Consider the following 15,480-nt stretch of genomic DNA (forward strand, 5'->3'; position numbering starts at 1 on the left):
GAAAAAATAAAAAAAAATAAAAAACTTATTTTGGAGAGGGGGTGGGGTGGATTGGTGAGGGTGAGGAAGGTTGAGAAGGAGCTTTAGAAAATGTTTTCCCTTCTCTTGATAAGGAAAATGAATTGATAAGGAAAATATTTTCCAAAACATTTAAGCCAACCAAACATGGGAAAATTGAAAAACATTTTCCGAAAAATATTTTCCTTCATACCAAACACACCCTTAATGATATAATTGTACAACCACACTAAAATCATGATATACATAAGACCACAAGTATATCACATTTCGACCTAAAGAAGAGATTTGGAGGGTGTTTGGCTAAGCTTATAAGCTGGTTTGACCAGCTTACAAGTACTTTTCGGCTTATCTACGCGTTTGATAAAGTTAAAAGTGCTTATAAGTCAAAAATAAGCCAAAAGCCATAAGCTGGTTACCCCCAGCTTATGAATTTTTAGTTTATAAGCATTTTAAGTTTGGCCTAGATTTTTACTATTTTATCCTTAAAATATTTTCTTTTTAGAACAAAACGTCTACATCGATACTCACAACCTCAAGTATTCAACCTAACCCCCCCTTCCCCTCCCCTCCCCCTCAAGTCTGCAATTCTCATTGACTATTTAAGATAAGCAAATTCTCTATTCCTTTGCATATTTATATCTATGTGATTGTGTATTAATCTTTGAGCTGTATGTAATAAATGCGGACATATCAAATTTTTGGTGTATTGCTTTCGAAGTGTTGTGGTGATGAAGACAATGTTTGTTTCTTTTCAAACATTTGTCAATTTATTAATTATTATAAATTATGATTATATGCTTATCATAAAATAAATTATATTTACCATAAAAATTATATTATCTAAGCACAGTTGTATTTAAAATAAAATATTTTGTATTTGAATCGATATGGAATCTAAAATTTTGAAGAAATTACGCCCGTATAAGTGTAAATAATTCTAATGTTATTTAAGTCATTTTAACAGAAATCGATATCAGCATTTTTTTATCAAATACTGTAGCAACTTATTATCAATTTCAACACTTGTACCCAAACATGTAATCGCTTATTTATTAAATTTGTTTCATTACTTAAAAATACTTTTCAGCATCTAATGCTTATCAGCTACTTCAAATAAGCTAATCCAAACGGGCTCTGTTGAGTCACGGCATCAAATAAGCATATTCTAGAAAAACCGGCAAGATAATCAAATGCGGTGACTTCCATCATCGTCACGTGAGCTTCAGTACTAAGTCATTCAATTAAGACATCGACCACTTGAATATTGACACGTAAGATAATTTTACTCTTATATAATCTATGTTAGGGAAAATACCATAAGCATATACGTGCATTCTAGAGTTTTCTTCTGATCCCCAAATTGCTCTCTAGGGTTTCGCCGCCTCTATCTATCAGGAAATCATGCCTCGCCGAAGCTCTGGTAATTACCATATTCCATCTACTTTTTATCTTTTTAATTTAGATCTACTTTCCACATTGGCTATATTTGTAGTTCTTTTTCATTGGCTTAATTAGATGAACAGTTGAATATTCTCCATTGAGCTCAAGTTATGTGATAATCCTTTCTGCTAAGGTTGATTGTAGTTCTGGCTTTGTGGGTTTAGAAGAAAATATGCTTCAGTTATATTGAAAGCCTAATTGCAACATTGATTTTTCGCATTATTATTTTCATCGAAGGCCCTGTGTTTATTTGAGATTACGTAGACACTATTTTTATCATTAATTGTGTCCGTTTGATTTGTATTGAGTTTGAGGCTAGAAATTTTGACATGAGATTCACCAATTCCTAAAAGGTGGGGTGGTGGTGGTGGTGGTGGTGGTGGATTTAGGCTGTTTTCTTACATTTTTAAAGGAAGCGGATACCATTGAATTAGCTGTGGATTACATTGGAGCCTCTTATTTTGATTTCTCGAACAAGAGAAAGTAGGGAGAGGGTGCGCAGAATTGCTTAAAGCCTCAATTATACAAATTTTTTTTCCGTCTTAATTCTCCATCAATGTTTGCATATGACACTTTACCTTTTGTGCTGTAGTCTTCTGTTTGCTAAAGGAAATAAGGCTAACTTTTTGTAGCTCCTTTATTCTGGTTGATGAGTTCCAATTTTCCTTGTTTCGTTGTACAGGAAGATCTGCTCCTCGTCCTGCCCCTCGTGCGGCCCCTCGTCCTGCTCCAGCTCCAGGTTGGTTTTTTGGTTGTCAAACTTTTTACCTCACGGTTGGTTGGCATTCTTTTAGTTGATATGGTTTAATCTATTTTCCTTGCTTGTGCTAATTCATATTCTATCTCATTTTTTGCAGCACACCATGCTCCTCCACCAGCTCCTATGCAAAGTAGCGGTGGTGGATCCATGCTTGGTGGTATTGGTTCTACCATAGCTCAAGGTATGGGTATATCCTGCATTATATAAAAAATTACTCCCTCCGGTTCACAATAAGTGTCCAATTTACTTTTAGCACGCCCATTAAGAAAATACTCAATTCCATACAAAAATACCTACTATGACTAAACTACCCCTAATTAAACATTTAATGTGAGGAGTAAGAAAACTTTTTAGGGAAATGTACATAGGGGTTATTTTGTAAAAGCAAATTGAATTCTTTCTTGATTACATAACTGGACACTTATTTTGAACCAAAATGAAAAAGCAAATTGGACACTTACTGTGAACCGGAGGGAGTTCATCAGTTATTTTGTTTTCGAAGTTGCTCATAAATGAAAGAAAAAAGATTAGAAAAGAAGGGAAGCCTCGCCTCGCTCGCTCGGCTTTGGATCCGGTCATATGATTGGTTGATTAATTTCTGTTACAATTCTCCGGAAAAAAAAATTGCTCATAAATGTCCCTTGTTTGTTTTACCATTATGTCTTACAGGGATGGCCTTTGGTACTGGAAGTGCTGTGGCACACAGGGCTGTAGATGCGGTCATGGGTCCACGTACCATTCAACACGAAGCTGTTGCTTCCGAGGTACCTGCTGCAGCAGCTCCTACAACCATTGGTGCTGGGTCTGATGCTTGCAGTATGCACTCTAAAGCATTCCAAGACGTAAGTGTTAACTTTGCACCTTTTAACTACTTTTACTTTGCAAATTTGAGATTGTTCTTTCAGCCTTCATAGTCAGTATGACATGTCTTATTCTCACTAGAAGATTCTGATGATGTCATTCTTCTTTGGTTTATCTTGCAGTGCATCAATAGCTCTGGAAGCGACATTGGCAAGTGTCAATTCTACATGGATATGTTGTCCGAGTGCAGGAGGAACTCGATGCTGAATGCTTAAGCTTGTTGTGCCTCATTTTTTCAACTTTGAACTCATTCTTAATCTGATTGTTGAAACAGCGATGGAATTATGATAAAATGGCTGGTATTGATGGAGCAAGTGAACTTGGTTTTTGATACACTTTTGGGTCAAATAATTTATGCTGAAATATGAACTTTATAGACATCCTTGATTTTCCTTTTCAGCATGCTTTATATGCTATAATGTGCTTCCTTTGGCTTTTCTTGATTACTCAGTAAAGTTTTAATTGCGACTAGCTGATTTACTAGAGAATGCCACGACTTAATAGCTTTTGGTGTTTGAAATACTGTAACCTGTGGAACTCACTGTCATTGGTTTGGATGGCAACACCTCGATTCCAAATACATTGTTAGGTATCTGGGGCATGTAAAAGATTGCATACCTATGATTGCATACCTATGATAATAACTTTGCGTTTCGCTTAAAGCGCTTTATTTTTAGTTCTGAGCGCTGAATTGGATAATCAGACGTCTGTTGCACAGATTTGGGTCATTTTCTGTGGTGCATGGCGTACGTACGTTTTGTTTTATCCTGTATCAACTTGCCGTTGTATTATTGTTAATTGGTATGTTATGTGGGTCACGGACAAGTTCAGTAAAAAAATTTATTATCTAAATGAGCAAATAAGAGAAAAACTAACGGAGAAGATTACTTGGATTTTATGAGCCCGTTTGGATTGACTTAAAAAAAAGTAGCTTTTCAGCAGAAATAGCTTTTAAGCCAAAAAGCAATAAGTTGGGGTTGTCCAGCTTATTGCTTTTGGCTTGTTTTAAGCAGTTTTTAACTTATTTTAAGTACTTTCTGACTTTCCCAAACACTAAAAAAATCTAAAAAGAGCTTAAAAACTGATTTGCACAGCTTAAAAGCCAATCCAAACACCCTTATATCCACTATGCTTTATCATAGACAATTACATATTTCCCATTAGTTAGAGAACTTTAGTATGACAAAACTCTTCAAGTTGCAGCAATGTATTCTGATAGTCTACCTTGCACCACTCAATGCTAATACCACAGAAGGTCATCTTCTGTTTTCACGTTCCTCTCTATTCACGGATCCACATTTTTTCTTATGAACAAAGGCGAAAAATTCACTCAATGTCGATGACAGTGTTTTTGGCCATTCAGCAACACAGTCAAAGATGTGTGTTCATGATTTAAACTATCCTTGTTATTTACTTATTTATTTATGAGTAGGCAAGACATATTTTTGGTCAGCCACCAAAAACAACAGATTGAGAATAAGAATCAAGGAGTAGGTAGAATATAAAAGCTAGAGTGCAACTGCAATTGACTTATCATTCTGACAATTAAAAATTGAATATTAGTTTTGTTGATGAGACGAGGCATCTAGTGCGCCTTTGGTATGCCTCTTAACTAACATTTCCTACGTATATTCTGACTGATTCCAATTTCTCTAATAGATAGTATTTCAATTAGGGGCAATCAACTACGTTTTTCGCCTTCAATTTTTTTTTATATAAAAAAGTATACATATTTTATTAAAAGTCTATCCGCCTAACTTTTTGAGATGCAAAGTTATTAATTTTTACTTTTATAGTCAATTTATTCTTTTTTTTTTTTTATCAAATGATATAATAGGTAGTCAATTTGATCTATCTTGAGACAAATAGGTAGTCAATTTGATCTATCTTGAGACTGTTGATTTTAAGTAAGATAAAATAAATTTTAGTTTAAAAATTTATCTTTTCCTTACTATTTCTAATTCGAGAAATAAGTCCAAATAATGACTACTATGTTTTAAAAACTTTCAAGATTAAGGCAACATTTCCAATTCAGATTCTCATCATCTAGTGATGCTTTTTTTTTTTTACCACTAAAGAGAAAATTAAAATATTTTCATACACTTCGAATTGCTTGATCTGCTTTGAAGTGAAAAAATTACTTGATCTACAATTTATTTAATTGATATTGTAGACAATAAATTTGCATCAAGAAAAGAGACTAAAAAAATATTGCAAAAGTTATAGTATTTTATTTCAAATAATTTGCGTGTTATAATCTGTATGAATAATCTAATTCTTCTTTCCAACAGTAAATAAAATAAATTATGGGGCCTTTGAGCTTGATCCTGAATTAGAATTAGATCTATCTCCACAAATGCCTTGATTATCGTCACGAACAGTAATTATGTTAACATCAAGTAATCTTGATCTTGAACGCTTTATATTTGATTTCGTTCTTGATCTTGAACTTGATTTATTCAACTTGAACTTGATTGTTTGAAACTTGAAGCTTGTAGAGAAATTTGCAACGTTTGATCCACAAGCTCTCTCTTTCTTCTTGTTATGATATATGGTCTTTCTTTCTGAGTTATGAAGACCTCTATTTATAATCGTGGGAGGGGTGTAGCTGTGTGATTTGATTGGTTGACTTGAATCATTAATCAATCAGATTAAAATAGTGTCAAGGCCTAATTTGATTGGCCAAAATATGTCACTTGCACACATGACGCAATTTTATTGGCCTTTTAATTTTGGCATGTTATGTCATCTTGACGTGAAGCATGATCCTATTGGCTCTTCTGTTTGACTTGGCGTGTCACTTCATTTGACACGTGGCACCAAAACTGGACATCTTGGAAGATGATATCTTGGGCTTAATGAAGTGGGCTCATTACAAGATGACATCGTGTAGCCCAATTAAATGGGCTAGCCCAAAAGATTTGGACTTATTTATATAATCCATATGTATTGGACTTATATAATTGATTTTTTCATTCCTATACACTATACAAAAAATGTCCCTGTTTTGAATATTACCCGACCTGGACACATTTTACCTACAGAATCTATAAATATCGTTTAAAAAGGAATCCTTTCTGCTGTAACATTCCTTTTTAGGAGCGAGAATTTGGGATAGTAAAGGATTCTATCGAGATCTTTTGAAACGCATTACTCGCCATTAATTAGGCCTGAAATTATTCCGTTGCTCTCACAATTTCGACACTATATTTTGCGGATATTCTGGTTTCACAAGCAAAATCGAATCAATTATCTATAATTGTACTGAATCACGCGCAATAATATCGAAAATAGCTATTATGCTTCAGCTAGATGGTAATTGGGATAGCTTTGGGAGATACATGGATTTTCATGTCGACGAGATTGTAATCAGGGAAGATGCAACTTATAGCCAATTGATTTCTACAATCAGAGCATAGAATGATTGATACATCAGAAAAAATAATCGAAGTCAAAGTACATTGTCAACGAAAATTGTCCGCCAATGGAAATTAGGAACGATATGGGAGTTCTAGTCTACATGGAGACGAAAAAGGAAAACCGGAGCTTTGGAACGTATTCGCTATGTATAACAGTGCGGAATTTTGATTGGAATGCAGTATGTCTATTTCGAACGAAATTGCAGGTTTGATATGTTATTCCAGTGGTGAAATTTGTTTTTTTCTCATGCGTGCTACAATGTTTCTACAATATTTCTACAAAAAATCTACTCTCTCTATTCCAGTTTATGTGAACCTATTTCCTTTTTGGTCCGTTCCAAAAAGAATGAACTCTTTCTAAATTTGGTAACAATTTAGCTTAAACTTACAATTCTACCCTTAATGAGAATATTTTATAACTACACAAATACTCTGGGCCCCTTTTTGGCTTGTTTAGGACCACAAATTCCAAAAGTCTTCATTTTTTCTTAAACTTCGTTCCCAGTCAAACATATTCACATAAATTGAAACGGAGGGAGTACGTAACAAGTGTAAATCAAAATATGTATTGAATTTCATTTGTTCTACAAATTTTCTAAAATATTTCTAAATAAAAACTACATAACATGAGTATATCAATTTTTATGAATATGTAAGTCCTGGATTTTATTGGTCTACAATTTTTCTACAAAATATCTACAATATATTTCATAACGGTATTTAGCTTTAATTGATTGCAGGTTCATCTGGAACACTGAAGTTGATTGATATGCCAACATCTCCTGAGATAGTGGAATATGAAAGTATAATCATAACAGAAAATACACCAACTGCTGTTGAAGTAGGCCAGGTACACAAAGACAAGAAATAATTGCTAGTGCAATGAAGCACTATTCTATCATGAACAAGTTCCAATTTAGAGTGAAAAGGTCTAGTGCTAGAAGGTATGAACAGTTCAATGGTCAAAGATCATGTCTTTGTTTATTTTGTAGTTTATTTGTATTTTTTTAGATAATTTGTAGATACTTCGTAGTTTTTATGTATACAAATTGTTAAATATAATATTTTCATTGTTTAAATTGTTTTTGTTCTGTAGCTACTGCCTGGTATGTGTTGGGGAAGATTGTACATGGCACTTCAAGTCCACCAGCATAAATGATTCAGTAATGTTCAAGGTTCGAAAATTCAACAGCTTGCACACATGCTCTTTGATGGACAATACCTACATACAACGGAAACCTACTTCCATGGTAGTGGGTAGCATGGTTATACCAAAATATGCTGATCCTAAGACAGTTTACACACGAAAAGACATTCAAACTGGTATGTTGTCTGTACACGACGTGAACTTACATACATGTAAGCTTGGAGAGTAAAGGAAAATGCATTGGAATTTTTGAGAGATCATCCTGCTGACTCCTACAGTCGATTGGCTAGTTATTTGTATATTCTGGAGAAGGCTTATCCGGGGTCTGTAGTTAAATTGAAGAAGACCGACGATAACTGTTTCTTGTATGCATTTGTCGCGATGAGTACGTCAATCAAGGGTTGGAAATATTGTAGGCCGGTTATAGTAGATGATGGGACCTTCTTGAAGTCAGCATGCTGAGGAATAATGCTAACAGCTAGAACAATGGATGCATCAAGTATTGTAGATTTATTGTAGATATATTGTAGAAATTTTGTTGTTTGTATGTATTTCCTTTATCTACAGTTTTGTGATGGAAATTGAATTCCTTTTTTCCACATATAATAGGTAGCATATTACCACTGGCATATGCTGTTGTTGATTCAGAAAATGACGCATCATGGAAGTGGTTTTTTGAGCAATTCAAACATGCATATGGTGAAAGACCAAATATGTGTGTTGTTTCTGATCAGAATGAGAGTATCTTAAAGACAACTTCTATTGTTTATACCGGCATGCCACATTATTCTTGCATGTGGCATATTTGGATAAGTTCAAGAAAGATCATCTAAAGTTAAGTGAATTGTACTTTGCCACGGCATGATCATACACGCTTGATGAATTTAATGAAAGAATGTCAAAGATTGAAGAGATCGACAAGCGTGTTAAAACATACTTATACGATATTGGCTATCACAGATGGTCTCGAGTACATGCTATGGTGAACAGAACTTGGACTATGACATCAAACATTGCAGAGTCATTGAATGCGGTAACAAAAGATGCAAGAGAGCTGCCGATTGTAGAACTATTAGAGTACATGAGGACTCTTCTTGAACGATGGACTAATGAAAAGTTATTGAAAACAAAGGGTACATTCACATACCTTGGGTTTAAATTCAACAAAGAGTTGTATGACAACAGAACATTGTCTGAGAAGCTTAAAGTAAGCTATATCCAATAACATCTGATCAATTATTGCATCAAATTGAAATATGAACAGATATTGTAGATAAATTGTTGTATAATTATAGATATTTTGTATATGTTGCTGATAATTTTGTGTGTTTGTAATGTAATTGTAGTTGAGGGCTTCAACAGATTACATCCATACAGTACTAGATGGTGTAAGGCCCTATATTGTTTGTCTTGAAAACAAGAGATGTAGTTGTGGACAATTCCAGCTTGATGAACTTCCTTGTCCACATGCTTTGGCTGCTTTATGGCACATGGATGAGTCTTATGAACAATATTGTTCTCCTTATTACACGAGGGAGAGCCTCTTGCATACTTATGAAATACCAGTAGACCCGCTGCCTGATGAAAGCAAATGGAATGTGCCACAACATATAGCTGAAGAAGTTGTAATCCACCTACCGGGAAAAGACAGCTAGGAAGACCTCAAAAACAAAGATACAAAATACATGATGAAGTAAAGGCAAAGAAGTACAAGGTTTCATGTGGCAATTGTAGAATAGAAGGGCATAACAAAAGATCTTGCTAGAATGTTCCCAAGAAGAAATAAAATTTGATATAGTCAACAGATTTTTTGATAAAAATTGTTGAAGTGTTCAGGAGAATTATAGTTGAGGTGTAATTGTGTTGATATATTGAGTAAAGACTGTTTCCTATAATGAAATGATTTCAACTCTTAATGTAGTTGGTTTGAATTTGTTTTGTTTAATTACTGAGTGTATTGAGTTCATACTTTCATAACTTGATTGGATTATGAATGATTTATATCAATAGCACACAATTACTTAATTATCTATATCACAAATCATTAGTAAACAAATGATTCTTACAAGTTATCTACAAAAAATCTACAAAATAACTATATAATCTGGCGTTTGACAGAATAACTACATAAAATTTAAGTTCTGAAGGAGTTTTATGCTAACATTAATGAGTTATGAAACTTGCTCATAAGTAACAATCACAAAGTTTCTACAAAATAAACTGCAACTAAACAAATTAACTACATTTTCCCTGTAGAAAATGGCAACAAATTCATCTTCTTCCATACTTGTGTTATTTCGTTCACAACTGGTAAAAATAAATAATGAAAACAAAGGGTAACAACAAAAAATAAAAGTAGTAGAATAAAATACTAACAATTTTGAACCAAAAAAGGATCTCCATAGTATTTTTGATTTGAAGTAGTAATTTCATGGACAAAAATAACAAAAGTAAAGGTAAAACAATTGTAGCACAAATCTGCTACAAATATATTTTAATTAACTTGTTCTAAGGTAACATATTGTCTAAAACTTTACCGCAAACCCACTACACCTACATATTTTAACTATAATTTACTACAGAATAGGGAAACTAATTCTTCTTCTTCTTCCGGAGTTCTGTTCTCTCATTTGCAGTTGGTGGACCTTTTCTTCTTGCTAATCTGCCAGTCACTTCACTCTCACTAATTGCATCAATGTCTCGCTTTTTCCTAGCATAATCCCAAAGTAGAGCTCCATAGCGTCTACGATGTTGATAAATATCAGGAAGGTCTTCATTTGAAATCGATAGCTCTCCAATGCTGACATATTCAACAAATGCAGCAACGTATACACCACAGTCACTGCAAAATAGAAATTAGGGGAAAGAGATTTAGCATTCAGTGAGTGAATAAAATCTGTTAAATAAATTAAAGGAAAAAGCAGCTTTTTCATACAGTGAACCCTCTTTTTGCTGGGTTATCTCACCGACCAACCACTGAATGTCAAGAGGGTCAGTAACACCTTTTTCAATGTATGACTTTGTGTTCTTGTAGTTGATGTCTGGACGCTTGCCATAGAATTCAATGGATGACAAGTATAGGGGATCATTGTTGCAAATTTGGTGACAACAGATTCAACAATGATGTGATTGTGTGAAGAGACCATAGAATCATAAACATATAGAACCCTTTCGGGAATGTCAAAAATAGCCAACAACCAATGAAATTTTTCCACAATATTTATGGGAATAATCACAAAATCAACTTGATCCCATGCAATATTTGCGAGTAGCCTGTACCCCAATATGTATTCTGCTACGACGTCCTGGTATTTGACAACGGCTAGCTTCTTATCGTCAGGAGCATTAATAAATTCTTACCTTCACCACTAACTGTTGGGGAAAAGTTCTAGTAGATTTTTGAACTTTCTTCTTTTTTGAAGCTTTTACATTAGGAGACACTCTAACTTTTTTTGTAACTTTAATGGCAGCTTTTTCTTCGACGAAATCATCATCGAAATCAATCTCTTCGCCTTTCCTTTTCGCAGATTTGACAGGTATGGAAGATTCACCAGCATCAATATCGTGCTTTTGCTTTGTTCGAGCTTCAGCCCTAGCTTCACGGGGGGAAAGCTTGGGCTTGTTCTCTTCTTTTGCATGAGCTGATTTTGAAGCCTTTTGGGGAGAATTTGCTGAGAAAACACCAAATCAAATGAAGGAACATCTTCTCATTTGTCTTTTGTAGGGCTATTCTTTGAAGATATCTTCTTCTTCATTGAAAATCAAGGTAATGAGATACGTTAATGGAGGTAGGGATTTTGAATAAGAGAAGGAATTTCGTCTGGTTTTGGGAAGAAGAGATGAAAAAGGGGTTAATGGAGTATTCTGAGAATTTTGAAGCGAAAATCGTGGGTGAAGATACGTGGGTGGGGGAGTGGGATGTGGAGAGAGAAACATGGGGGAGTGGGAATATACGGTACAGTTATTTTAGGACAGTAATTAATACCATTAAATCCCTTAAAATGTACATTTTTTGTAATTGGGTATCTAAAATGTAATTATAGTAAAACTTGAGTAGCGAGGGTAATATAGTTTCATATAGTGTATAGGAATGTAAAAATTCCATAATTCAACTGTATTAGCCCATAATATTTATTTGAACTAAAATATATTTAATTTGAGATTAAATTCACAAATTTTATGAATTTAAATATATTAAAATTTTACGTGCCTACAAACGCCTACTACTTCAAAACTTGACGAAGTACAAACTTATTGAAACCCCAAAGCCAAGAAGTACTCGTGAGAAATAATATTTTAGGAACATGATAACGTCGTTGTTGATGCACGGTTTCAACTTCAAATTTGTAAAATCAAAAGCATCATATGCTTTTCGATATTGGCGGTGCATATTTGATTAACACATCTCATTGAATGATTTTTATTATTACTGAAAGAAAACCAAACAAATACTAGGAATATAAAATTCCATAGAAGTCAATTGCAGTAGCCATTCCAACTTCAATTTGGATAATAATTGAAGGGCAATCAGATTAACCAACTCTCATTTACTTGAATTCCAAGAAAACTCAATTACTGCTACTCCTTACTTAACTAAATCCTTTTAGGAGTCAATTGCAGTAGCCATTCCATATCGAAAATAATTCTCTATTCCATCGACTTTGACAATCTATAAATAGCCTCGTGCTTTCCCATCGTGAGTATTATCAATTTACAACGTTTTCCAGTTGCTCGAGTCCATATTCTTCTGCATTTCTTTGTTTTGTTGCTCTCTCCCCCCTCCCCCCCCCCTCCCTTTTTAGTTTTTGTCATTTTTCCACAGCTCATCGTGCTTATGGAATAAAATACATATCTTATTGTAGAAAAGTCCAAATCACGGTCCATTTGATTCTATAGAAGATAGAATTTTAATTCTAGAACATATTCAACATTCAGAACTAGACTCCTCGCGGATCACCCTAGATAATTTTTCGAAGTTAATTTCTGTCATGCTGATATTTTTAGATTTCTGTGACTTCACCAAAAGTTTTATATCTTGACATAGGAAAGTCGGAATTGCAAACCATTTGATTCATTAGAAACTAGAGTACAAGATATACTACATGTCCAAAATTAGGAGTTAAAAACCATGTGAATCGTTTCAAATGATTTTCTGAAGCCGGCTTTAAATTCTGATTCACCAACCGTTCTAGATTATCGCGGATTCATCAAAACATTTGTACCTTGATGTTGGAACGCCGGAATTGAAAACCTTTTCATGGATAGAAACTAGACTGAGAGAACTTCTTTCTCACCAAAAATCATGGCCCGACTCATGCTGGATTTTCTAGGCAATATTTTGAACTCAATTTTCGAATCTGCCTTGGCAGATGACTATTTTTCTTGTACTTGTGTTCTTTTTTTTGCCTTCTTTTTGTAGGAAATCGAGATATCTTCATCAACAAGGTTAGACGCATATAGAAGAAAAAAATCCATGGCAAATCCTCAATATCATATGGAAGGACAAATTCATGACACCATTTAGAAGGACAAATCCATGATAACATATAAAAGTATAAAATCCATGAAAACATATAGAAGGATCGAATTCATAACAGCATATAGAAGGATCAAATCCATGAAGGGGCGAACTTAAGATACAAAAGGACTTAAACGTCCACCTTAATATTGAAAAATTATAGTTCTTTTTAAGGACAAACCTATAGAGAGTCCAACTTAAGGTGCAAAGAGACTTAAATGTCCACCTTAAGATTGGAAATTATAGTTCATTTTAAGGACAAACCCGTGAAGAGAACAACTTAAGGTGCAAAGGGACTAACATATCCACCTTAAGATTGAAAAATTAGAAAGCTTCAACTCGAACACTTGGTGGACTTGATGGCTTCGACTTGAACACTTGACGAACTTTGCAGACTTGGCGGACTTTGCAGACTTCAACTTAAAGACCGACAAACTTAAAGATTTGACGGACTTTGACGCTTTATCTTGAAGAGCGGTGGACTTTTAAACTTCAACTTGAAAAATTAGCAGACTTGAAGTGCTTAAATAATTCAACTTGAAGACCGGCGAACTTGAGAACTTCAACTTGAAGCCGACGGACTTGAAGACTTGGAGGGCTTGACTACTTCAACTTAAAGATGGAAGGATTTTCAAACTTCAACTTGAAGAATTGGCGGACTTGAAGACTTGGAGGGCTTAGATACTTCAACTTGAAGACTGACGGACTTGAAAACTTCAACTTGAAGATGTTGGGGCCAAATGCACACGCAAGTGTACACGGTCGACAAGTAATAAAGTGATAAGAAAGTATCGTCCCACGAGGAGTTATGATTAAATATCGTCCAATTTAAACTACTTATAAGTTAATTGATCAAGCGGTTATGAAGAACGTGATTATGATTTTTACTATTAAAAATTACTAGGAAATTAAGAAACAAGCAAGAAATCAACGATGCAAAGCAAACAAACAAACACTTAGGAGAAATTCAATGAGATGAAAATGTTCTAGAGTTATGGGATTAATGTTTGTCCTATTGCATTCTTCCGGTTTATTCAATACTTAATCTAGCTAATTTGCTGGTTAACAGGATTTATTATGCTCGCGAAGTTCTTTCGATGCTTCGCTCGCCTATTCAAGCCAACATAATACTATATGTCTATAGAATCAGAATTAACAAAAATACATGTATATCTCCAGCAAAAATAACCAAGTAAGGCAACTAGAATATGTCTATCCTAATCATGAATCTATTATCCGATACCCGGATTCAAGAACTTACTCTATTCAATCTTATATGCAATCTATAATTCTCACTTTCGAGTTCAACTATAAATTCGTAGATAGTATTCTACTATTAGTTACGAAGTAAAATAATTAAGTACAAAATTGAATGAACAAATTAATATGATAATTCAAGCAATATAATTATCCGTCAAACATCAATAGTCAATAACAACCCATAATTCCAAAATAATAGGGTTCTTAGCCACTCACAAACAATCAAAGTATTAATTTTAAACATAAAAGCTATGAATACTAGATGAAAGATGGAAAAATCGATGAAATCCATGCTCCGTTCATGTTTCTAAGCCTTTTCCACCTTCAAAAATTGACCAACCCCTTAATAATCATGTTTAGGGGGGTATTTATAGGCTAGGGTTGGAGTCTCCAAGTCCAAAACCGAGTAGGAAACATTTAATTCGCGGACTGGGAAAGGGTCCAGGCCCCAGAGCTCGCGAGAGCTGGATTGGGGCGAGCTTAGGACCTCGCATCGCGAGGCTGGTCACCAGCTTCACCTCGCCAGGAGCCTGGCATCGCATGGTTCTTGGCCTTCTCCGATTTTTGTCTTTTCATGTATTTTCAGTATCCTTGTATGCAGCCTTCACTCATTTTCATCCTCCAATGATCCTATATATCAAAACAACTCAATTAAGTTCAAACATCATATATATTACAATTAAAGCACTAAAATGTAAGGTTAGTGAACACTAAAAATATACATTTCTAGCCAAATATCACTACCCCACACTTAACCGTTGCTCGTCCTCGAGTCAACCAACAATTCACACTATCCTTGAGCACTTTATATTTAACACATTCGAAGCACACTATACTTATGACTATGGTTGATAGCAACAATTAAACCTTAGCATATGCATTCAAAAAACACTTCCCTTTTACTTATATCAAACTTCAAAAATATTCATACAAAGACAACATGCTCATAACAATCCTAGCCTCAACACCTGACTCAATGTCACAATGCACTCATGACTTGAACACCCAACATCCTATAGAAGTCTAATAATGTTACCTATCCCTCATGAAACCA

At 34.4% G+C, this 15,480-nt stretch overlaps 1 protein-coding gene across 1 annotated transcript; it reads left to right on the top strand.

Annotated features, from left to right (window-relative positions):
- The first annotated feature begins 1,334 nt into the window (after positions 1-1,334).
- LOC109217577 (uncharacterized protein C6C3.02c-like) lies at positions 1,335-3,519 on the top strand. Its single transcript, XM_019381834.1, has 5 exons — positions 1,335-1,441; positions 2,144-2,200; positions 2,319-2,402; positions 2,891-3,063; positions 3,205-3,519. Exons 1-5 carry the CDS (start codon positions 1,423-1,425, stop codon positions 3,295-3,297), a joined length of 426 nt encoding a protein of 141 aa, XP_019237379.1. The 5' UTR covers positions 1,335-1,422; the 3' UTR covers positions 3,298-3,519.
- Positions 3,520-15,480: the final 11,961 nt, after the last annotated feature.

Source organism: Nicotiana attenuata, unplaced genomic scaffold (assembly GCF_001879085.1).
Source record: "Nicotiana attenuata strain UT unplaced genomic scaffold, NIATTr2, whole genome shotgun sequence".
Taxonomy (NCBI): domain Eukaryota; kingdom Viridiplantae; phylum Streptophyta; class Magnoliopsida; order Solanales; family Solanaceae; genus Nicotiana; species Nicotiana attenuata.

Coding starts and splice junctions, on each gene's coding strand:
- LOC109217577 (XM_019381834.1), top strand. Junction 2,403..2,890: donor TGGTTCTACCATAGCTCAAG/GTATGGGTATAT, acceptor TATGTCTTACAG/GGATGGCCTTTGGTACTGGA. Junction 3,064..3,204: donor ACTCTAAAGCATTCCAAGAC/GTAAGTGTTAAC, acceptor TTTATCTTGCAG/TGCATCAATAGCTCTGGAAG.